At 49.1% G+C, this 24246-nt stretch overlaps 1 protein-coding gene across 3 annotated transcripts; it reads right to left on the reverse strand.

Annotated features, from left to right (window-relative positions):
- Nucleotides 1–8885: 8885 nt before the first annotated feature.
- On the reverse strand, nucleotides 8886–23917 carry ACKR1 (atypical chemokine receptor 1 (Duffy blood group)). 3 transcript variants are annotated; one of them, XM_075907120.2, is made up of 3 exons: nucleotides 23735–23917; nucleotides 23247–23355; nucleotides 8886–16608 (listed from the first exon to the last, which is right to left on the reverse strand). In XM_075907120.2, exons 2-3 carry the CDS (start codon nucleotides 23268–23270, stop codon nucleotides 15613–15615), a joined length of 1020 nt encoding a protein of 339 aa, XP_075763235.1. In that variant the 5' UTR covers nucleotides 23271–23355; nucleotides 23735–23917; the 3' UTR covers nucleotides 8886–15612. The 3 variants fall into 3 exon arrangements, with proteins under 3 accessions (XP_075763235.1, XP_075763236.1, XP_089628557.1); XM_075907121.2 differs by having other exon boundaries at nucleotides 23824–23900; XM_089772431.1 differs by having other exon boundaries at nucleotides 23247–23917.
- Nucleotides 23918–24246: the final 329 nt, after the last annotated feature.

Genomic DNA, 24246 nt, shown 5'->3' on the forward strand with positions numbered 1-24246 from the left:
TCGGACCCCAGCTTGCCCAGATATGGCTTCCCACAGCTCAGGGGCCTCCCCAGCATTGGGAAGCCTGCACAGGCACTCCAGCCTCCTCACTGCCCCACTGCAGGGCTGGAGCACACAAAATCTACTAGGCTGAGCCCCCCTAGACTCTGGTGTGGAAGGGGAATGTGAGGAATGTCTTTCTCCTTCCCAGATGGGGACACATCAGTTAGGGTTTTAAACAAAAAACAAACAAAAAAACCTTTTCACTTCTGTGCTGCCCTTGACATTTTTCTATCGGTCAATGGCCTCCGACCCAAAAAAAGTTCCCCATCCCTGCCTTCGAGTCACAGGAAAGGCCGGGCACAGCTTGCAACACAAGTATCATAGAATCATAGAATCATAGAATAATAGGACTGGAAGGGACCTCAAGAGGTCATCGAGTCCAGCCCCCCGCCCTCAAGGCAGGACCAAGCTCCGTCTACACCATCCCTGACAGATGTCTATCTAACCTGTTCTTAAATATCTCCAGAGAGGGAGATTCCACCACCTCCCTTGGCAATTTATTCCAATATTTGACCACCCTGACAGTTAGGAATTTTTTCCTAATGTCCAATCTAAACCTCCCCTGCTGCACTTTAAGCCCATTACTCCTTGTCCTGTCCTCAGAAACCAAGAGGAACAAATTTTCTCCTTCCTCCTTGTGACACCCTTTTAGGTATTTGAAAACCGCTATCATGTCCCCCCTTAATCTTCTTTTTTCCAAACTAAACAAGCCCAGTTCATGAAGCCTGGCTTCATAGGTCATGTTCTCTAAACCTTTAATCATTCTTGTCGCTCTTCTCTGTACCCTTTCCAATTTCTCCACATCTTTCTTGAAATGTGGCGCCCAGAACTGGACACAGTACTCCAGCTGAGGCCCAACTAGTGCAGAATAGAGCGGCAGAATGACTTCACGAGTTTTGCTTACAACACACCTGTTGATACAACCTAGAATCATATTTGCTTTTTTTGCAACAGCATCACACTGTTGACTCATATTCAACTTGTGGTCCACTATGACCCCTAGATCCCTTTCCGCCATGCTCCTTCCTAGACAGTCGCTTCCCATCTTGTATGTATGGAACTGATTGTTCCTTCCTAAAGTAGTTAGGGTGGCAAGTTGTGTCAGAAATGGTAGATGGACACAGAGTGACCAGGTGCCCTGATTTTAGAGACTTTGTCTTACATACACAGCTATATCCCCACCCCTGGAAAAAAAAAGTCCTGATTTTTCTTGTTTGCTAACTGGTCACCTGAGATAGGGTTGTGATGGGCTGCGCCACTGGGGTGCAACGTGGTACTGGGGTACTGCTGAGCTTTGTGATTCACCACCCAGATGCCCTCTCACACTGTGCTGCACTGACAAGCTGCAGACAGCTCTTGGTCCTGCTTTACACAGGTAGGGACACACCCAGCTATGGTTAGTTGCACAAAAGTTCTTCCCCCAGGTCCAAAGCCTATGACCCCAGAGCGGTACCGTCTTGCCCTGGCCAAAAATCTGACAAGTGAAGATTATTACTCAGTCCGCCCCTCCCTCAATGTGGAGAGGACAATGCACTAGCCCCATTTGCACTTCCAGTAAAACAAACGTTTGTCTATAAAAATATAAAACAGAGTTATTAATTATGGAAAGAGAGATTTTAAGTGATTGGTGGTGGGTGTAGGTACCAGAGCAGATTAACTAAGAAATAAACAAAAATACTGTCTAAGCCTAGATAGGATCTGAATCAAGATCTATATCTAGATAGGGTCTGAATAAAAATCTGGATCTAGAATAGTGTCTGAATCAAGATCTAGATAGGGTTTGAATCAAGCAGGGTCTCACCCTGTCAGATAGTACAGTCTACCAGGCTTCCAAGCATAATCAGGCTTCCTTCTTTCCTGCTTGGAACATTCTTCCCCAGTTTTGTCTTTGTTCCTCAGGTGTTTTCAGGTGTGATGTAGGGGGAGTATGGTCCCATGGTGATGTCACTCCCCCTTTTTATAGCTCCTTCCATGTGGAGGGAACTTCTTTGTTTCAAGCCAAGTCCCCAAATCAGTTTGTGGAAAAGTACATGCATTAAAATGGAGTAGAGGATCACATGGTCTAGTCACATGCCCTTGCATGCTTTGAGTCATGGCAGCATTCTCCATATGCGGGCCGAAGCATCCGCTAGTGAGGATACATTTTTCCCCTGGCCCATTGTTTACTTGATGGCTCATTACCTTGAATATTCCCTTCACAACACATTAGCTAGGCTGGATGTAAATTGAGTTGTGGGAGTTACCCAGGAGCAAACACATTGGAAATGTAGATGCACAGTTAATATTCATAACTTCAGAAACTAAAATGCTATATGCATACAAACAGGATAATCCTATTTAGGAAATCATAACATTTCCATTGACACCTGACCTGACATATTTTGCATAAGATGTGTCATAATTATGTCGTAATCTTGTCACTATGGCACATATAGGGTACAGCTACACAACAACATTATTTTGAAATAATTAGCATTATTGCAAAATAACTTAGTCTGTGTCTACACAGCAGGCAGTTATTTCGAAATAATGTCAAAATCCTGTCAAGCTGGAGGACTTCTTATTCTGACTCCTGTAACCCTCATTGTACGAGGAGTAAGGGAAGTCAGAGGAAGAGAGCTCTATTTTGAAATAAGTGCTGTGTAGTCACTTCCTATTTTGAAATAAGCTACACAATTGATATAGCTCAATTTGCGTAGTTTATTTCAAGTTAAGCCCTGCTGTGTAGACGCACCCATAGGCTATGTCTAGACTACACTGCATTTTTCGAAAGAGGATGTTCAAATTCCCGTGGAATTTGCATATCTTCTTCTGATCTCACTTTCGAAAGCAGGTCTTTCGAAAGTGAAAGTAGTCTGGATGTGGTTTTTTTCAGACCGCCCCCCCCCCCCTTTTTGAAAAACTGCTCTTCCTTAAAAAATGAGGTTTACACATTTTTCAAAAAAGGGGGGGGGGGTTCTGAAAAAATGCATCCAGACTACTTTCGCTTTCAAAAGACCCACTTTTGAAAGTGAGATTGGAAGAAGATATGCAAATTCCCTCAGAATTTGAATGTCCTCTTTCGAAAATGCAGCATAGTCTAGACATACCCAAAGAGTGCAGAATATCACAGGGGTGATGGGCCAGTGAGCAAGATAGATGGAGGTGATGGGTCAGAAGACCCCACCTGCTATACCTGCAAGTCTACTGTGTAACTCATCCATCACCCTGTCCTCTTCCCCCATGTAATGTACCAGCTGTCCCACTCCCCTGTGTAATGGGCTCCCTCATTCCCATCTCCTGGGTAATGTGGCACCTTACCACCCCTCCCCTGTCCTCCTCCCACCCGGTGATACCAAGAACAGATGAAATGGGAAGGACTGGGCAATACTTTACTTGAAAGGAAATCTGATCAGGAAGTCATAGGAGAAGAAGTTCTTCCATTTGATAAGGAAATTCTCTGAAGTCCAGAGATAAGGATGCAAGAAACGAGAACAAAGCCTGCCTGCCTTTTTATCCATGTCGACACCTAAATCAAAACAAATTCCAAGGATAGTGCAGAGGCATCTGAATATTTTAATGAGAGAGCCGGTTTTCTAGGGATGGAAATATTGTTCTTGTTTGTTTTTTGCCTGTGTGATAGAAATATTGGCGCTGTCTCTGCATGACACTGTGATCCAGGGAGGTGACCACATATTCTATGTCCACTGACTGGCAGAAAGGAAAAAGTTCTGGAAAGAGTGACTGATTTTATTATTTACATTTTGAAGGGTCCTTCTGACTTCCGGGTCACTTAAAATCAAGCTGTCAGCAGGAATGATGAGCGCTCAGCGCTGTGGATCACAGCCAGCCAGCCTCTTCCTTAAGCATGCACATAATGGCTACGTCTAGACTGGCATGATTTTCCGGAAATGCTTTTAACGGAAAAGTTTTCCGTTAAAAGCATTTTCGGAAAAGAGCATCTAGATTGGCACAGATGCTTTTCTGCAAAAGCACTTTTTGCGGAAAAGAGTCCCTGGCCAATCTAGATGTGCTTTTGCACAAAAAAAAAGCCCCGGTCGCCATTTTCATGATTGGGGCTTTTTTTCTGAAAACAAATCTGAGCTGTCTACACTGGCCCTTTTGCACAAAAGTTTTGCGCAAAAGGGACTTTTGCCCGAATGGGAGCAGCATAGTATTTCCGCAAAAAGCACTGATTTCTTACAGTAGGAAGTCAGTGCTTTTGCGGAAATTCAAGCGGCCAGTGTAGACAACTGGCAAGTTTTTCCGGAAAAGTGGCCGATTTTCTGGAAAAACTGGCCAATTTAGATACAGCCAATGGGTGTGTCTAGACTACATGGCTCCGTCGATGGAGCCATAATAGTCTAGACACACCCAATGGTTTGCCAGTGATCACAGACAGAGCAATCGAATTTGCACAGTACAAACCCTGGGGCAAATTCATGGCCAGGGGGTAGTATTTGGGATCAGTTTGGTTCATTTCCCTTGTTCTCTGTATGAGGAGTGGTGTCAGCACTGAACTTGGTGCCCAGGACACCTGTCTTTGTGCCTCAGTTTCTCCAGCTGTACAGTGAATATGCTCACAACTCTTTGTGGTGTGAAAGGACAATCTAGAAGTGCCCCTTATTCTGCCCTCATGGATAAACGATGACAGTTCAGGTGAGAAAATGATACCCACCAGCTGACTGTGAATACACAGGGGAATGGAGAGAAGTGCCCAATAGGGTTTTGCTTGGAAGCCTTAATTATTGCCTAAGCATCACAGACAATGTCCATAGTTAACATGCTCCATTATAAATCCCTAGTTTCAAATGCCTAAATGTTACCAAGCTTTAACCCTTTGGTCTCAGATTTCCCATGCCAAGTGCCTGCTGAGTTGGGTTTCTTTTTTGTTGGTTGGTTTTGAGCACATTTAAGTTAAAATAAAATCCAGCCATTTCTGAGAATAAGGTTAGGAGGAAATAAGCAATTTTGCCTACCATTTTTGAAGAGATCTACCTCCTCCAGACATTGGGGCAGGGACACGAATATGGGAAGGAAAATAGTCCTAGAGGCAAAGAGATGACTTTTTTTTTATCCTCATGATAAGTGTCTGAAAACTGTCACTTGCATATGTGCTAAAACGTCTGAAAATTCTATCAGTACGGAGCATTCTTGGACCCGGCTGACTGCCCGTCTGCACTATGCATGCTTCCAGGCCATCCTCAGCCCCCTGCGGAGCAAGCCCAGAGAGAGCTAGAGCACACGGGCACAGCAGGAACACTTCCCCCACTCCGGGTATGTCTACACTACCCCGCTAGTTCGAACTAGCGGGGTAATGTAGGCATACCGCACTTGCAAATGAAGCCCGGGATTTGAATTTCCCGGGCTTCATTTGCATAAGCCGGGCGCCGCCATTTTAAAATCCCGGCTGGTTCGAACCCCGTGCCGCGTGGCTACATGCAGCACAAACTAGGTAGTTCGGACTAGGCTTCCTAGTTCGAACTACCGTTACTCCTCATTCCACGAGGAGTAACGGTAGTTCGAACTAGGAAGCCTAGTCCAAACTACCTAGTTCATGCCCCGTGTAGCCGCGAACTAGCGGGGTAGTGTAGACATACCCTCCCTTCCCTTTGGCTCAGGAGGTGTGCTGGGCTGGGAGCCAGGAGATCTTCCACTGGTTGGCATTAATCATGCTTTGGCCATTTCACGGCACCTTGTCACAGAGTCAGGCCTCACGACTGTAACTTAGGAAGAAGGCAAATGTCACTTCCCCTATTGCATAGCTCAACAACTGAGAAGTTCCACAAGTTCACATCTGGCTAAGTTGGCCCCGAGCCTCACCTGTAGTGTAACAAACATGTGTTTCATTCCCTCAGTCATAATTCCATGCATTTGCCAGCTACATGTGTCTGGCAGTGTTGTCTGTCACCAATAGACTACACTTTTCTTCAGAGCCAAGAACAGAACAGAGGAATCCTAGCTCCCTACATTTCACTGCCGTCTAGCAAACAGCTGTCTAAGTGCTTGGAAAATGAGTGTGTCATTTCCCCCATTCGCAGCTGTTCTACTCCCTATCACAGCTGCCGTTTTGAAGGTTATGGGTTCAAACTCCGGGGACGGCCACTGTAGGGCTCAAGACCAGTGTTCCTTCTAAGCAGCACAGCTTCACAGATGATTAATCAGTCCCACCCAGTCAGAGGCTCAGGGTTCCCTGCACAGCGCTGACTCACTGGGCAGGGCTGATTAATCACCTGTGAAGCTGGGCTGCCAAGCAGCTTAGAGGGAACACCGCTCAAGACTAAAAAATTAGGAAATGCCAGAATTAAGGATGCCTGTTTAACCTTAACTCTGTCCTTTGCATGGCTGCAATCTATGATTGCATAGTTGCATACAAAGCCCCTGCCTTACTCAGTGCATGTGATGGGCATAGAAGTGCAGGAAGTAAATGGATATTCTCTTGTTGTTAAGGCATTGAACTAACACCCAAAAGAGATGGGAGCTGTTCTTAACCCTGCTATGGGCTTCCTATGTGATTCTGGGCAGAATGGAATCATACTGCATACTCACAAGGGGGCTGAATGAAGGCCACAAGTACCTTTAATTTGGGGCTTTAGAATTAAGAAAGTGTTTTACTTTTCATCCTTAACAATTTTGAAGTGTTGATTTTTGGGTGTAATTGTTTATACAGTACAAAACATGTGCAGTGCAGCAGAGTGGGGGAGGGAGGGAGAGGGGCTTCACCTTAACACCAGCAATTACATTCTGCAGAAAAGTTTTGAGTTACACCAAAAGAGAAACACATTTCTGAACATAAAAACTTTAGAACATAAGAACGGCCACAATGGGTAGACCAAAGATCCATCTAGCCCAGTATCCTGTCTGCCAACAGTGGCCAGTACCTGATGTCCCAGAGGGAGTGAACAGAACAGGTAATCATCACATGATCCCTCTCCTGTCATCCATTTCCAGGCAGAGGCTAGGGACCCCATTCTTATCCATTCTGGCTAATAGCCATCGATGGACCTAACCTCCATGAATCTATCTAGCTCTTCTTTGAACCCTGTTAAAGTCCTAGCCTTCACCACATCCTCTGGCAAGGAGTTCCACAGATTGACTATGTGCTGAGTGAAGAAAAACTTCCTTTTGTTTGTTTTAAACCTGTTGCCTATTAATTTCATTTGGTGACCCTTAGTTCCTATATTGTGGGAATAAGTAAGTAATTTTCCTTATTCACTTTTTCCACACCAGTCATGATTTTATAGACCTTTATCATATCCCTCCCCCCTTAGTCTTCTCTTTTCTAAACTGAAAAATCCAAGTCTTTTTAATCTCTCTTCATATGGGACCCGTTCCAAACACCTCATCATTTTTGTTGCCCTTTTTTGAACCTTTTGCAATGCCAATATATCTTTTATGAGAGGAGGCGACCACATCTGTATGCAGTATTCAAGATGTGGGTGTATCATGGTTTTATATAGATGCAATAAGAAATTTTCTTTCTTATTCTCTATCCCTTTTTAAATGATTCCTAACATTCTATTTGCTTTGTTGACTGCTGCAGCACAGGAGTGGATGTTTTCAGAGAACTATGCACAATGACTCCAAGATCTCTCTCTTGAGTAGTTATAGCCAAATTAGTCCCCATCACATTGTATATATAGTTGGGGTTATTTTTTCCAATGTACATTACTTTACATTTATCAACATTGAATTTTGTTTGCCATTTTGTTGCCCACTTTGTTTGGTGAGATCTTTTTGAAGCTCTCCATAGTCTGCTTTGGTCTTAACTATCTTGAGCAGTTTGGTATCATCTGCAAATTTTGCCACCTCACTGTTTACTAGGGCTATGTCTAGACTGCAAGCCTCTTTCGAAAGAGGCTCTTTCGAAAGAGAGCGTCTAGACTGCACGTTGAACTTTCAAAAAAGCGGCTTGCTTTTTCGAAAGAAAGCATCCAGTGAGTCTGGATGCTCTCTTTCGAAGAAGCCCTATTTACATTCAAGAACGCCTTCTTTCGAAAGAGGAACTTTCGAAAGAAGGCGTTCTTCCTCGTAAATTGAGGTTTACCGCCATCGAAAGAAAAGCCACGTTCTTTCGATTTAATTTCGAAAGAACGCAGCTGCAGTCTAGACGCAGGTGAGGTTTTTTCGAAAAAAGGCTACTTTTTTCGAAAAAAACCCTGAGTCTGGACACAGCCTAGGTCTATATCTACACTACACTGATCTATCGGAAAAAGGTATGCAAATTGCGTTTGACAATTTGCGTGCCTTTTTCCAATATTTTTTTCTGAAGAGGCTTTCCCAAAATTTTGCCCATCAACACTAGGTCAAATTCTGGAAAGGCCTCTTCTTTCAGAAGAGCTCTTTTTCCTTGTGGGAGGAGAAAGACAGGGCTTCCGAAAGAGTGCATCTGCTCTTCCGCAAAAAAAAGCAGAAGATCAGACGTGTTCCCTGGTGTAGACATAGCCCAGGTCATCACATATATAGTAGCCCAGTGTCTGTGAGTCTGTAATGCCGAAATGCTGGCTGTTCCCTCTGGGCAGCATGTGCTGCATGGGGAGTGCGGGGCTCAAACGGCCGCTCGTGCTGCTTGCTCCCCTGCGGCGGCCTGACTGAGAGGCACAGAAGTCAGCCGAGTGCCATGGCAGGAGGCGAAGAGGGGCAGGGCAGTGACATGCGGCTCCAGGCCCCGCCCCCTGGCCGTGAACATCACCGCCCCACCCTTCTTCGCCTCCCGCCGTGGCGCTCGGCTGACTTCTGTGCCGCTCAAGCGGGCCGCCACGTGGGAGCAAGTGGCACAAGCGACCATTTGGCTCCACAGTCTCCATGAAGCATGGGGAGTGCGGAGCCCAAACTACTGTTTGGGCTCTGCAGTCCCCCGAGTGAGAGGCAGGAGGGGGAGGAGAAGAGAAAGAGAGAGACACAGATAGAGGCAGGAAGCAGAGGAGAGCTGAGGGGGGAGGGGAGGCAGTAGGAGGAGGAGAGAGAGAGAGAGAGAGACGGAGCGAGAGACTGGAGGCTCAGGAGAGAAGACCGAAGTGGAGGAGAGACCTGAAAATTCCATCTTATGACGGGCTAATTGGCTTGTTTATAAATAAGTTGAATAGTATTGGTCCCAGGACAGACCCTTGGGGGACCACTAGTTACTTTTCTCCGCTTGGAAAACTTACCATTTATTCCTACCCTTATCTAGCTCTTTTTTGAACCCTGTTAAAGTCCTGTGCACTGAGTGAAGAAAAACTTCTTTTTGTTTGTTTTAAACCTGCTACTTATTACTTTCTTTTGGTGACCCCTAGTTCTTATATTATGGGATCAAATAAATAAGTTTTCCTTTTTCACTTTTTCCACACCATTTGCTGAACTAATGTGAGATTTTGCAGCTTGGTCTATTTCTACAAATGTTTTTAGAAACAAGCAAAATGCAGGACAATGTAGCACTTTAAAGACTAACAAGATGGTTTATTAGATGATGAGCTTTCGTGGGCCAGACCCACTTCCTCAGATCAAATAGTGGAAGAAAATAGTCACAACCATATATACCAAAGGATACAATTAAAAAAATGAACACATATGAAAAGGACAAATCACATTTCAGAACAGGAGGGGGATGCGGGGGGGGGGGGAGGAAGGAAGGTAGACACAAGTACATTTGGGGGATTTACTCTGAGGAGTAACGTTAGTTTGAACCAAGAGGTTTGGTTCGAACTAACGCGTCCCAGCGTGCACTTCCTGGTTTGAATCAGCCGTGATTCAGACTAGCGTGCCAGCGAGATCATGCTAATGAAGCGCAGGATATTTAAATCCCCGCTTCACTGACTATTTTGAATGCCTGCATTTGCATCCCTCGTTCAAACTAGGGAGCAAGTGTAGACATACCCTATGTGAGCACCTACACAGCAATAGCATTATTTTGAAATATTTTTTAAATAATGGGAAGCTTATTCCAACTTCTGTAAACCTCATTCTACAAAGTATAATTCCTGTTCTGAAAGTGTAGATGCTCCACTTCTGCTATTTCGAAATAGCCCCTCACCCAAGCCATTCTAAATTATTCCTCCCCAGTGCTTCCTGGCGCTCTAAATCGAAATAGCACATCTACATTAGGGAAGCCTGCCTCGGACTAATTTTGAGGCTTCCCCACAATGTAGACGTGCTATTTTGAAATAAGCTATTTCGGAATAACTATTCCAGAACTGCAGGTATGACATGACTCAGAAAGCCCAATCAGTGTTAACAGCATGGAGAAATGGGAACAGCATGAAGCTGGAGCCCTAGTCTGGAACAATCCACTCTGCTCTCCCGTGTAACTTGCCCCATCATGCCCAAACATAAAGCAGTGGGCTCTAAACCTGAGTTGCTAATTCACTGCATCTGCACTCGGGGTGTCCCAGTCTCATTGCACCTTGACAGGCTGGACCCAGGATATTTGTAGAGAGTTGGAAAGCAATCTGGATTCAGCGTGAGTAGGCACAGCCAAGTCCGTGTGGACCAAAGCCTGCCACTTCCCAAAAGCCACAAATATTGGCTCATTGGCTCCTGCAAGGCCCAGTTCAAACACTAGGGCTGCGTCTAGACTGGCATGTGCCTTTGCGCAAAAGATTTGCTTTTGCGCAAAAGCATCCATGCCAGTGTAGATGCTCTCTTGCGCAAGACAGCTGCAATGGCCATTTTAGCCATCGGGCTTTCTTGCGCAAGAAATTAACGTGGCTGTCTACACTGGCCCTCTTGCACAAGAATACTTGCGCAAGAGGTCTTATCCCTGAGTGGGAGCGTCGGAGTATTTGCGCAAGAACCACTGATTTTGTACATTACAAAGTCAGTCAAAATCATTCCATCATTACAAAATCATGTCAGTCTAGACGCACCCTAGGGATGGGGAGACATGTGCCTGTGGCCGGGCAGGAAGCCAACTTCTGGGGGAACCATTTCAAGACATGAAGGTGGTGTCTGCTGCATAGGAGCCTGCACTGGAGATAATAAGCAAGGCAGCGGCATGTTCCTCCGGCCTGTCACAATTGACCGAGGCTGCTATTAATCTCCGCTCAGTGGTAATTATTGCACCTTCCTCTTTTCTTCCCTTTATTACTTTCTGAGTTGCTGTTAACATGATTTGAGTCTGCAGCACAAAGCACATCGGGTGTGTGGCAAGTGTAACGCCCACATTTAATTCTCTCGCTCCCCCTAATTACATCCTGTTACACCTCAGCACAATTATACCCCCGGGAGACATGGGAAAACTGCAGCCGGTCTCCCGTGACAGAGGGGACAAAGTACGAGGCTGGGTCCTGTGCCACTGAAGTCCCTGGGGCCAGTGGGGATGCGCTAAGTGGCACTGCTCACATCCACAGCCAGAAATTGCTGAGAGGGGACAGGACAAAAGCATCTCCCAGGACTCCGCAAAGCAAAGTTCAGGAATTCAGGGCTTCCCCGCCTCCCCCACCCCCACCAGCTCCATCCCAGAATAGAAGGGCAGGCCGACCCAGCTGTGAGAGTAGCTCCCCCTGCTGGAGCACAGATGTAAGGGTGCACAGGCAGCCCAAAGCGTCCCCTAAGTTCCTAGCAAGGAGGCTGGCATGGCCTGTTGGGAAGGCAGAACTTACCTAAGGCAGTTTCTGGGAAGTGGATCTTTCCAGCTCTTAGGTGGAGGGGACAGGGAGGATCTATGTGCTGCTCGCACCCGCAGACACCACCCCTGCAACTCCCATTGGTTGCAGTTCCTGGCCAATGGGTGCTGTGGAACCAGTATTCAAGGCTTGGGGGCGGTGCAGGGAGCCTCCCTGGCACCCTGTCTGCCTAGTGCAGCTGCAGGGAGCCTCCAGGAGCCTCTCAGACCAGGACAGGGAGGGAGCCTGACTTAGCCCTGCTGTGCCACCCACTGGATTTTTAAGGGCCCTCTCAGCATGCTGACCGGATCTACCAGGGTCCCTTTTCCAGTGGGTGTTCTGGGCAAAATCTGGGCACCTGGCCACTCTACCAGGGGACAGAAGGCTGCAGTTTGTGGCCATCCAATTGAGCCTGGACCCCAGAGCCTCTCCTGTGGGCAAAAGAGGGAGGGTTGGCTGAGTACTGGGAAACCCCCATCTCATCGGTTTGATACCAAATGAGTTCTCCCTGCTCAGATCAAACCTCTCCTCCCCACAGCTCATGACAGGGAGCATTGTACCCTAGACCCCTCCTCACAGACTCCTCCCCCCAACCCCAGAGGCCTCACCTGGGGAGCATTGTACCCTGGACTGCATCCCATAGCCCCATGAGGCCTTGCCCCCAGGGGGCCCTGTACCCTACACCATGTACCTGCTCCCCACAGCCCCATGAGGCCACATCCCAATGAGCTCCCAGCAAGATAAATTCCTGCCTTCTCTTCCCTGCCTCGTTTATTGGCCACATTCCCCTGTGCCCGCCCTGCTTTGCCAGCGGCAGCCCTGGGTTGGGGTTCTTAGTTCCCTTAGTTCCACTCTCCCTCATGCCCTTTCTTTCTGTCTCCTCACTCTGTCCATCTGCTCCACCAGACCCCTTCCACTGTATCCTCACAAGTGAGGAGCCAGGCAATGATCTGTCAGGAGCTTTTCGAAAGCGTTTAAGGAGGAGGATGGGGCTTGTCGAGGCCAGACAGGAGGAGGGGGATATGGTCAGGAAGAGGAGAGCCGATGAGGACCTGGGCCAGAGACTCAGCTCTGTGGACAAAGGCTGCATCATCTGGCCGGGAGAGGGGATCTGATCTAGACACAGAGTGGATGTCTAGTGCGAGGGATGCGTCAAAGGCAATTCCCAGGCATCATGGTGATGGCAGGGGACCTAGGGAGCAGAGCGCTGGGAGGGCTTGAGAGACAGGCTCAGTGCTCGGGTGTGGCCCGGTTGAGGAGCAGAGTCTGTATTCAGGGCGCAGTTAACTTGAGTGCCTAGTGCACCGGGTCTCACTTGAGTCAGCCCAGCTCGCAGGAGAGAAGCCCCACTCTGCCTGGGCAGCCACCCCCCTGCTGCTATGCCGGCTTGCAGGAGGCACGGCCCCGATTCTGCAGTGAGCTGAGCCGCGCTGCATGTTCTGTCCCTGTGAACAAGGGGAGAGCTTGTTTGTCCTTGCTGGGCCCGCAGGGGATTGTGGGAAGGTGCTGGAGGACGAGCTGCGCTGGGGTGGCCCCAGCTTGTGTGCACAAGCGTGGTTGTGTTATCTGCTGAGGTGTTGTGCTCCCTCAAGCTGTCGCCCACAGCCCCGATGGCCCATCCAATGCCAGTGAAAGCAGCCTGGTGGATTCAGCCTGGTAGAGACTTGTCTACCCCACCACTGCCAGAACTGGCACTCTCATTGCATGCATATAAGTCAGCAAAGAGACGAGACCATTCTCCTGTCCATGGAGTTTAAGGCCCCTCTGAGACAGATGTAAAGCACCTTGGCAGGGTGAGCCAGTGTAACTGTCTGTGGGTGTGCCTCAGTTTCCCTGGGCACTGCACCGATGCCTGGATGGGCTTGAGAGTTTTGGGTGTGACTGCCTGTAGCCAGACACAAACCCCATCTTGTTTCCCCCCCGCCCAGAGAGCAAGAGAAAGGCAGTCAGCCTTTGATGCCCTGGGAACGCAGGTGTGGTGCCTGTCCCTGACTCTACCATAAACAGAAACCAGACAGTAAATGGGCTAGCTGACGACTGGGAGGCCTCCCGTCGCCGTGATGGCTAGTATCAGTAATTGACATGCCTGCACTGTCTCGGGAGAGGAATCTTCGCCCATCACATACCAGAGGTGCCCATTGTCTGCATCTTCCCAGGTGTGAATTATGCTTTGCACCCTTCGTGGGAAACTTGGTGTTCAAAGCCATTTTTCCTAATTGGCCACCTGAGACCAGGAAGAAGCCCATGTGACCCAAGGGGTATAAAGAGGGTTGAGTTGCCCGCCCAATTTGAGCTCCAATCATCTATACCTGCTGGCAGGTATTGATTGTCTCCCGAGGTCTGTGGGACGCCCAACTTCTTCCCGAGGGATTGAGAGAAAGACGCTGGCCACGCCAAGTCTGGAACGCAGGGGTGAGAATATATACCTGCTATGTGTCTATTTTGCATGCATTTAATAAGAGCTCAGAGAACCAAAAGGGTTTCATGGTACCTGTAAGTGACTTATTAGTGTAATTTCTGTCCTGTCCTTTGTAGTGTCTGTGTTATCTGTAACACAGCAGTAGCATTTAACAACTAAGTTTACCCTGTAACAATAAAATAGTAACTGTTTAAGCTTTAACCTGACTCCTTCAGTTGATGTAACAGAACCAAGCACAATTTAAAAGAACTTCAGCCGGTCATAAGGGACTCACTGCCCTGACCATCGGCTGACACTGCCCCAGTCCAGCACACACACACAGGGGTGGCCCTAGATTAGCTGCCAGCAATTGGTGCCCTAGACGAACCAGGCAATCGGCACCCCCACCTTCAAACCCCTCAATGATATTGCGCCACCATTTGGCGCCCCATTTAACTTGGTGCCCTAGGTGACCGCCTAGTTCACCTATATGGACGGGCCGCCCCTGCGCACACAATAGCTCAGGCTCTGTTGTAACCTGAGCCTAGGTGGGGGAGTGATAGAGATGCAGCCACGTTAGTCTGGTCTAGCTGAAACAGGACTATGAAGCACTTTAAAGACTAACAAGATGGTTTATTAGGTGAAGAGCTTTCGTGGGCCAGACCCACTTCCTCAGATCAATTTGTGGAAGAAAATCGGTACAACCATATATACCAAAGTGATACAATCAAAAAAAAGCAAACACATAAAATTAACAAATCAGATTTTAGAACAGAGGGGGACTGAGGGGGGAAGGTTAGTGTGTGTGAGGTAATGACATTAGGGTTGATAATTGGCCTGGGGGTGCAGGAGCGTGCCAAGCCTCTTCCAGGGCATGGGTGCCTAGTGGAAAGGGGGGACAAGGGGCTCCCCCACCCCCAGACCAATCATGGTATGGGGGTGGGGCAGCCCTGACCCTTCCTGTTTAGGCCCCACTCATTCCGGGGTGGCCCAGGGCTACTTCAAAAATTTTTGAAGTGACCCCTGGACAAAAGTTATTGCCCACCCCTAATCTAGACAGTGCTTGGTCCAGCCATGAGGGCAGGGGACTGGACTCGATGACCTCTCGAGGTCCTTCCCAGTTCTAGTGTTCTATGATGTTGGTGCGAGTCCCGGTTCAGAGTGAGAGGGGTTTGACTCCCCCATCCCCCGGGCACCTTCTGTTATTTGCACCCATAGCAAGTGGGAAGCAACAGCTCTGCTTGGGTGGCAATGATGATACCAAGGGCCAGGGAGGGCGAATTGGGCTCAGAGAGCGCAGAGGGGCTGCCAACCTGGCCATGCAGATCATGAGCTAGAGGGCACCTGGGTAGTCCCACCCCCAGGGTTGCCAAGGCTCATGACTTTGTCATGAGTCTCATGATGACTGTTTTCCCCTTAAACCCCAGCTTCTGGCGTCATGCGGAGTGTGAGGACGTCAGCCTCCACGCCTAGAGAAAAAGTAAACTTGTGGCCTTTGCGGCTATGGAGAAAGCTTCAGAAGGTGACTCCAGGGCCCCCTAAAGGCTCATAAAGAAGGCAAATTAAAACATGCATATTTGTCCAGAATCACATGATTTTTCAGAGGTAACCTCATGCTTTTTGGGGAGCCTGACTCATGGGTTTGGAACATTGGGGGCTGGCAAGACCGAGCCCTGGCATGCCCAGAGGGCCTGGTCCAGCGTCCGTCCTTCGGTGATACAGCCCGACTCCGAGAAGCAGCAGGGGCCCGAGGCAGCAGTGCAGTATACCGAGGCCCTCTGACAGCCCCAGGAAGAAGTCAAGGCTCTCCCAGAAAAGGCAGCTGGTGGAGAGTAGCTGCCTTCTCTGCAGTGAGTCCAGGAGCAGGGCTATCCCATACGGCACCCAGAGGAGGAAGAACAGCCACGTCACACCGACCCTCAGCTGCCAGCCGCGCCTGTGCCAAGTCAGCATTGCTTTGGCCACACCCAGTGCGATGGGGAGCAGGATGAAAACAGCCAGGCAGGTGGTGACATGAGCCAGACTCCACCATTGCTGCTCACTGTTGTCCTTCCACAGGCACATCTTCTGAGGGTGCTCCTCCGTCCTACTCATGAAGGCAGCTGGCACTGCCAGGAGGACAGAGGCCACCCAGAGAGCCACGGTCATGCCCCAGAAGTGCTGGCGGGCAACCCTTTTGGCCAGCCAGGCACTGCACGTGCTGGCAGCCACCAGCAGCCCTTCGGCAAAAAGGCTCCCGTACCACACCAGGAATGCGACCTTGCAGAACCCATCACCAAAGACCCAGCCATGGCTGCTGCCTGCAGAAAAAAATGGTAACGTGGCTGTGAAGAGGGAAGTGCCAAGTGTCAGCTGGAACAGGAAGGTGCGGCCAGGTGGCCCACTCCAAAGATTCTGGCAGGTGACCAAGGCCACCACCAGGGCCAAGTTACTCAGCAGGCCCAGGGCACAGATGACAGCCAGGAAGCTAGGGATAGAGCTGCCCAATAAGGAGCAGTAGCTGCTGTGGCAGGGGGCAGCGGCGGCGGCATCGTAATCCTGGTAGTCGGTGTAATTCAGCAGCAGCAGCTCTTTGAAGTCGCTCATGTTCAGTTGCAGGCTGCTGGGCTACAAAAAGAGACATCAGGTAGTTTAGCTCCGTGTGCCCACCGTCAGGCCACTGGTGTTGGAGGTGCATTCTATGGGCTTCAGGCCCTAACGCAAGCACCAGGAATTCACCTGTTGGCTGCTAGAGGGTGGAGGTCTCTGGAGTCTGGACAACACAGACCATCTACACGCCGAGTGTTGGAGGGAGATGTCATTCTTTGGACAGCCCCTGAGGCCAGTGTGGGGGTTGAGCAGGGATTACTTTCTCTCACCCCAGAATTTAATCAGGCCATGTGGATGTTGGCTCTGAGGCCATTCGTCCCCCAATGATTTCTCATGCCTTTGGCGTTGGGTGGTGCTTTTGCCCCTCCATCCCTCCGTGTGCTTTAGGGAAAGGGACAGGAAATAGTGGGGCATGAGGGCAAGGGGTGGGTATGGAATGCATGTGTGAGCAAAGTATGGAATTTCCATCCCTTGGGAAAGTCCAACATCCCCACATCTCAAAACAGGGCAAAAAATGATGAATTTTTCCATGGGACAGACATTCTGAAAAATGTCAGTTTGCAAAACGGGGCGAGCCCATGATCCAACTTTGAAAACCCCTGGGCTGTGCCTACATTAGCATCCCTTTTCCAGAAAAGGGATGCTAATGAGACAAGTCGGAATTGCAAATGCCGCGGGGGATTTAAATATCCCCCGCGGCATTTGCATGAACATGGCTGCTGCTTTTTTCCGGCTCGGGGCTTTGCCGGAGAAAAGCGCCAGTCTAGACGGGATCTTTCGGAAAATAAAGCCTTTTCCAGAAGATCCCTTATTCCTCTTAAATTCGTTATTCCTAGGAAATAAGGCCTTTTCCTGACATCCTGCCTCCTGGAAGCTGTTCTGTAGATAGTGCTGTTGCGGGGGCGAGGGTGATGGAGGAGCGGTGCAGGCCGTGAGGAGAATCAGGAGTCTCCATTTTCTTACAGTACAAATCACCAGCATTGTGCCCTCTGGGCACCTCACAACGTTAATGCTTAGAGCAGTGATTCAACATGGCCCTTGGGAGTTGGAGTCACCTTCTCCACCCAGGCTCTTCCACTCTACAGTGGCCAGCGGCTGCTCCGGTGGAAGAGGCTACAGGCGGGAAGGCAGCCATGAATTCCCCTTTCCTCTCTCTGATGAGCCTGTGATTTATGAGCTGACACACACAAGGGCAGAACAATGGCCTGGCAGGGCCTCTCATCATCCACAGTGGGAACAACTAGCCTCATTTCCTGGCACAGCGTAAACCCTCCTTGGCCAGAAGCTGGGCTCAGGCCAAGGACCAGGGGGGGAATTCCTAGAGGCAGATTCCCCTCAGCGGTGGCCCCTTCGGGGCCTGGCCCCTCAGGCTGGATTGTGGAGGCCATTGGTGACAGGAACAGAACAGCTCTGTTGTGAAGACCCCAGGGGGTCTATGGCCAGGAATGCCTGGCACTCCTGGGAGCGTGGCAGACGAGGGTTACACAGAATTGGGTCTGTGTTTGGTTCTTTTGAGTGTCTGAAAGTCAGAGTGTTAGAGAGTCCAGGGCAGGGATCTCCCCACTAAAAGCCAGTTTTGAATGAGGCTGCACCCAGCTCTTGGGAGAATCACCGGCTCAGCCGGGTAGCCTGACCTAGCCTAGTGATCTGCCTGCTGTGCGTGAGAGCCAAGCCTCAGTCTTCCCCTTGGTGTCCTGTTTCTCAGCAGACCAGGCCGCAGTGAGGGAAAGTGCGAGGGACCCAGAGCAAGCGGAAGGGGCAGGGGCAAGACACAGGGACAAGGCAGGCCGAGATGTAAGTGGAGACCAGATTCAAAGATGGTCTAGAGGTGAAGGGGGAGCTATGTGTAAGAAGGACCCAGGAACAAGGTGGGCCCAGGGGTAAGGAAGGCTCAGTGATGAAGGGGACCAAAGGGTAAGGCAGGCCCAGGTGTAAGGCTTGACCTAGGTGTAAGGAGGACCCAGTGACATGGGGCTCAGGGACATAGCAGATCCTCTTTCAACATAGTAGGAACTGGAGACTGATTAGCAGGAAAGGAGAGCTAATAACTAATACCATCAAGAAGGCTTGGGTGGGTTATACTGGGTTTTTTTTCCCCCCCAGGCTAAAAAGATTAATGGTGACCAGCTACTCAACACGATTTCAGTTAACAAGAAGGGGGAAGGAACACAAGTTAAACTAAGGAAAGAATGGATTAAAGAATATTTTGATAAACCGGATTTATTCAGCTCAGCAGGGCTGATGAAATTCATCTCAGGGTACTTAACGAACTAGCGGGAGCAATCTCAGAACCACTAGCAATTATCTTCAAGTACTCCTGAAGGACAGATGTGGTCCAGGGGCCTAGAAAAGGGCAAACATAGTACATATCTTTAAAAAAGGAAACAAATCAGATCTGGGAAACTATAGACCAGTCAGCCAACTTCAATACCTGGAAGGATCCTGGAACAAATTGCTCAACAATGTTTGTGAGCATCTAGAGGATAAAAGGGACATGAGAAACTTCCTGCATGGATGTACCAAAAACAAATCACTCCAAACCAACCCAATTTCTTTCTTTGACAAAGTTAATGGCCGAGCGGCTAGTGGAGGAAAGCCAAGATGTGATATATTTTGATTTTAATAAGGCTTTTGACATTCTTATAAGCAAACTAGAGAAATGTGGTCTAGATGAAATACCTGTAAGGTGGGTTCACAGCTAGTTGAAAGACCATACTCAAAGAGTAGTTGTCAATAGCTCACTAGCAAACTGGGAGGACATCTGGAGTGAGCCCTTCAGGGGCCATATCTGGGTCTGTTACCAGTCAATATTTTCATTAATGACTTGGATAACAGAAAGGAGAGTGTGCTAACAAAATGGGCAGATTTCATGGTGCTGGGAGGGGCTACCAGCACTTCGGAAATCAGGAGTCAAATTCAAAAGAACCCTGAAAAATGGAGAACTGGTCTGAAATCAACAAGATGAAATTTAACAAAGATCAGTGCAAACTATTCCACTTAGCAAGGAAGAATCAAATGCACAGCTACAAAATGGGGATGAATTGACTAGGTAGTAGCACTGCTGAAAAGAGGCTGGGATTATAGTAGATGTGATGCAGTGGCACAAAAGTTGCTAATATCATTCTGGGGGATATTAACATGAGTGACATATGTAAGACTCGGAGGTAATTGTCCGTGTCTACGTGGCATTGGAGAGGCCTCAGCTGGAGGACAGTGTTCAGTTCTGGCTACCTCACTTTAAGCAAGAAATGGACAAACTGAAGAGAGTCCAGAGGAGAGCAACAAAAATTCTAAAGGCTCCAAAAAGCTGATGTACGAGGGAAGATTGAAACCACCCAGGCATGTTTAGTCTTAAGAAACAAAGGATGAAGACCTTTCTTTGCAGACAAGTGTCAGTCTGCCTCCCATGACGACCACTCACTGACCCAACATGTCAGGCAAGGGCAGGGGGTTCTATGATGAACCTGCAGGATGTCTGGGCTGAGTTCGCACGTACAGATGTTGCCGCAAGCCATCAAGCGCTGCTGGGATGGGAAGAGGAGGAAACCACAAGATGACACCTCTGGAGAAACAGCACCACTGCCAGACCATCCTTGGTACTCAACCCTATGGAATCTACGGCTGATGGCTTAGGGCAGCGGTTTTCAAACTTTTTTTTTCCATCATTACCCAGTTGAAGACAAATACTGATGCCCATGACTCAACATAATTTGAATAGAATGTGGGCTCCAGGGTGGAGCTTTGGGGTGTAGGAGAGGGCTCTGGCTTTGGGGGGAGGTTAGGGCTGGCATAGGAGAGGCTTACCTGGAGTTTCCTACCTCTCCTGGCACTGCAGACCAGGCTGCACCCCAGAAGCAGCCAGCACCAAGTTACCAGCCAATGAGAGTACAGAGCTAGTGCTCAGAGCAGGGGCAGCACACAGAGCCATGTGCGCTCTCCTCCCACCCCCACCTTGGAGCTAGGCCTGCTGCCAGCCACTTCTGGGCTGCGTCCAGACTGGCAAGTTTTTCCACAAAAGCTCCTGCTTTTGCGGAAAAACTTGCCAGCTGTCTACACTGGCCGCTTGAATTTCTGCAAGAACACTGACGATCTCATGTAAGATTGTCAGTGTTCTTGTGCAAGTACTATGATGCTCCCACTCAGGGATAAGCCCGCTTGCGCAAATGCTTTTGCTCAAGAGGGCCAGTGTAGACGGGTAAAAACTGTTCTGCGCAAAAAAAGCCCCGGTGGCGAAAATGGCGATCAGGGCTTTCTTACGCAAAACCGCGTCTAGATTGGCATGGACGCTTTTCCGCAAAAAGTGCTTTTGCACAAAAGCATCCGTGACAATCTAGGTGGTCTTTTCCGCAAATGCTTTTAACGGAAAAACTTTTCCGTTAAAAGCATTTGTGGAAAATCATGCCAGTCTAGACACAGCCCTGGAGTGCAGCACATTCTGTGGTGCCAGAAGAGGCAGGGAGCCCCCCCCCCACTGGACACCTGATCACTCTGCAGAAATGAGACCCAGTGCCTTGCATGCTATCACCCAGTCCTGGGTCATAATCCCTAGTTTGAAAACCACTGGGACGGAAGAGGCCCAGTACTGGGACAGCTGGGGGTTGGGATAGAGGGGCATGGCCCAGGGCTGCGAGCAGGGAACGTCCCATGTTCGGTGGGATGAGATTCATTTTTATCTCATCCGCATTCACCACACACTCACTTTCTTGGAGGAAACTGCCAGCAGACAGTTTCTTATCTCTCTTGCAGATGAGAATCTAGATTTACTTTCACTAGAGGAAGGAATTCTTCAGTGTCTTCCTCTTCCTGCAGGGAGAGCTGACATGTTCCCAGGGCTGGGCATTTAATTAATTATCCATTTATTGTGTGAAGTTATGATTAATTAACATGTCATAGTTTATATATTCATTGTATGTTAGAGTCAGATTGTTGGCTTACAGAATCTAAGCTGGATCAGTATGTTTAATACATGATTCCCTCAAAATAAGTAAGAATGGCTGAAACACAACAGTCTAACTATTCTCTTTTTAGGCCTTGAAAATAAGAAATGTTGACATAAGCAAACGACCAAGGCACAATCTGATGCCCTAAGTTTATAGGAAAAGAAGAACTAAGTGCTAATATTGTGAAAATTTAACCAGAAGATGAATTTTAAATGTTAAAAATGCTGTAAAAGCACATCTGTTTCCAACAGGTATCTTAACCATAGGAATGCTAATGAGAATGAAGAGAACTTACACAGCCTGTTAGGGTGCGTACTCCTCACAGTGCCTCAGTTACCCACCACTTGTCTTCATCTAGCCCATCACAGGGCAAACTGCAGTCTGTATGGGCCACTCATCACCAGCACTGGGTGTATCTCTGCTGCCCACTAACCTGGGCTGCATTGCTACCACCCTCTGAGCCCCAAGCCATACAGCCAGGGAGCCCCTTAGCCAGCAATCCCCTAGCCCTTCCTGGCTGCCCCAATACTGTTCTCCCTCCTGGGACGACACATTGGGGTTCCCCCATCTCCTGCACCCCCAAAATGGCACAAACAGACTCCACCAGCCCGTAGAACAGAGGGAGTTTATTGCCTCCCCAGGGTACAGCACAGCACAGATGTCATCCGGTTACAGGACAGGCCTAGGATGCCTCAGCCCCCCTTGATATGGGGGGGTCTCAGCTTCTAAACCCCCCAGCCTGTTGCCAAGGCTACTTCCTCCATGCTCCCAGACAGAAAACTAAGTAACTCTCTTCCAGCCCTGCCCCCCAGCCAGGGGTGGCATTCCACCTTCCTTTGTTTCTCCCCATAGGGGGTAGCTGGTCAGACAGGTTTGAAGCCCCCTTTGCATAATGACTCCTGTTACAGACAGCAGAGGTAGCCCACTGCCCAGCATAGCAACAAGCAAGGCACCCCCACTACATCGCACCCCCACTGCCAGCTCTTCACTGCTCTCTCCCTGCTGAAGCTAACTGTTCTTCTTTATATAGCCCCCAGCTGGGCTCTCATTAGCCCTAACGGCCTCAGCTGAGTCTTTGCTTTCAGCCTCTGCTCTGGGCCTGAGTTTTGCCCTTAAAAGGCCAGTGCAGGGCAGGCACCCTGTCACACAGCCTATAGAATTTGGGGTCCCTTAAGTTTCTAGGGGACACAGAACAATAAGGAAAAGAGGGTGAATTTTCATGTACATTTATAGAACGTACCTGAGTAGGAGCAGGGCCTTGCACCTGGGGCTCCCCTCAGTGCACTGCTCCACAATCAGCCCTGCCTTACCTGTTTCTACTAAGCAGAGTAGCTCTGACAAACCATGCTGGAGGGAGACCCGATAGCTCAGGTTGAGATGTGGGACTGAGGGTCAGACTCATATCCCAGGAGCATGGGGCAAGACCCTGTCTGGCTATGACCAGCAATTCCATCCTGGTGCTGAGAAACCTTCCTGGACAAAATTTCACAGACCCCAAGACATTCCCGAGGAAAGTCTCCATTCCAATTAAACCCAGTGAAACTCTGGTTGGTCAGAAAGCCCCGACCAGCTGTTCTCAGGAGCAAGGAGCGGTAACCCAGCATGTGCCTGCACCAGTCAATGCTCTGCCTTTGCTCTCAGCCCCTCACCTTCCCTACCGGAGCCAAGCTAATTTAAGAGGACAGTGGAGGTGGGCAAAGGAGCCCTTGGACTCACCTGAGTGGTGAAGCAGTTCCCCATGGTGTCTGCTGTGGAGATCGCAGCTGGCGCAGGAGAGGTCTCTCTGCCTCTGTCTATCTCTGCAAGGGGAGGGAACCTACTGCTGCTAGAAGATAAAAGCTGGGATATTAAAAACAAAATTTCTGTTCCTGGGAAAGCCCCCAAGTGAAGGAAGTAGGCAGAGGCAGTGCTGCCAGTAAGTGCCTGGAGCCCTCTGGGCAGGAAACACTCCTGGATGGGGCCAGCCGCCTGGATATCCTGCCAGAGTCCCCAGTGCCAAGGACTACATTGCATACACGTTCCAGGCCAGAGACCTGCCCGAGTCACATGCCAGAGACCTGCCCGAGCTGACATTGTAGCTCAGGCTACATGTGGCATCAAACTACAGCCAGCCCGACATGGCACCTACAAGGTCAGTTCACAGGCCAGCATGATGTGGGCATCTGTCCTTCTCTGCTTCTCCAGTTCCTCCATCACCCTCTCACCTCTCTGACCCGGGTGATGGCTTCTGTCCTTACAAACATCAGGACTGGACTTCCCCGAGTTCTGCTGAAGGACTCATGGCAGGGCTCACCTGTGAATCAGGAGCTTTTTGCAATGAGGGAGGCAGGTTTGGATTTTTAACCCAGACTACCTTTCCCTCAATTGTGTGTTAGTCATTTGAGTCACACAGGACTCTACAAAAGCAAATGCAGCCCAGAATGTGTCAGGCAGTCTGACTATATCTCCCCTCCCCACCCTGCTGTTATCTCTCCAATGCTTGGACAGATGATGCTTGTGTTTTTCATGTAAAAAACCAGACAAACTTTCAGTTCTTCCTCACCCTTATCATCAAACAGGTGGCACGCGGGCATAGGCCCCCTCTTCATTGCTTTGCTGGGCTGTCCCTTGGAAATGTGGCTGGGCAGTTTCTAGGTTTAGAGGGAGCTCCCAAGCTATTCAGCAGCCCTGGAGGGTGGGATTTTCTGTAGCTACACCATGGAGAGAGCTCAACATC

The sequence above is a fragment of the Pelodiscus sinensis genome, chromosome 22, assembly GCF_052426305.1.
Source record: "Pelodiscus sinensis isolate ZL-2025 chromosome 22, ASM5242630v1, whole genome shotgun sequence".
Lineage (NCBI taxonomy): Eukaryota > Metazoa > Chordata > Testudines > Trionychidae > Pelodiscus > Pelodiscus sinensis.

Coding starts and splice junctions, on each gene's coding strand:
- ACKR1 (XM_089772431.1), bottom strand. CDS start 23,603: ATGTCAGCTCGGGCAGGTCTCTGGCATGTGACTCGGGCAGGTCTCTGG. Junction 16,609..23,246: donor GGAACTGCTTCACCACTCAG/GTGAGTCCAAGG, acceptor CTCTTTTTGTAG/CCCAGCAGCCTGCAACTGAA.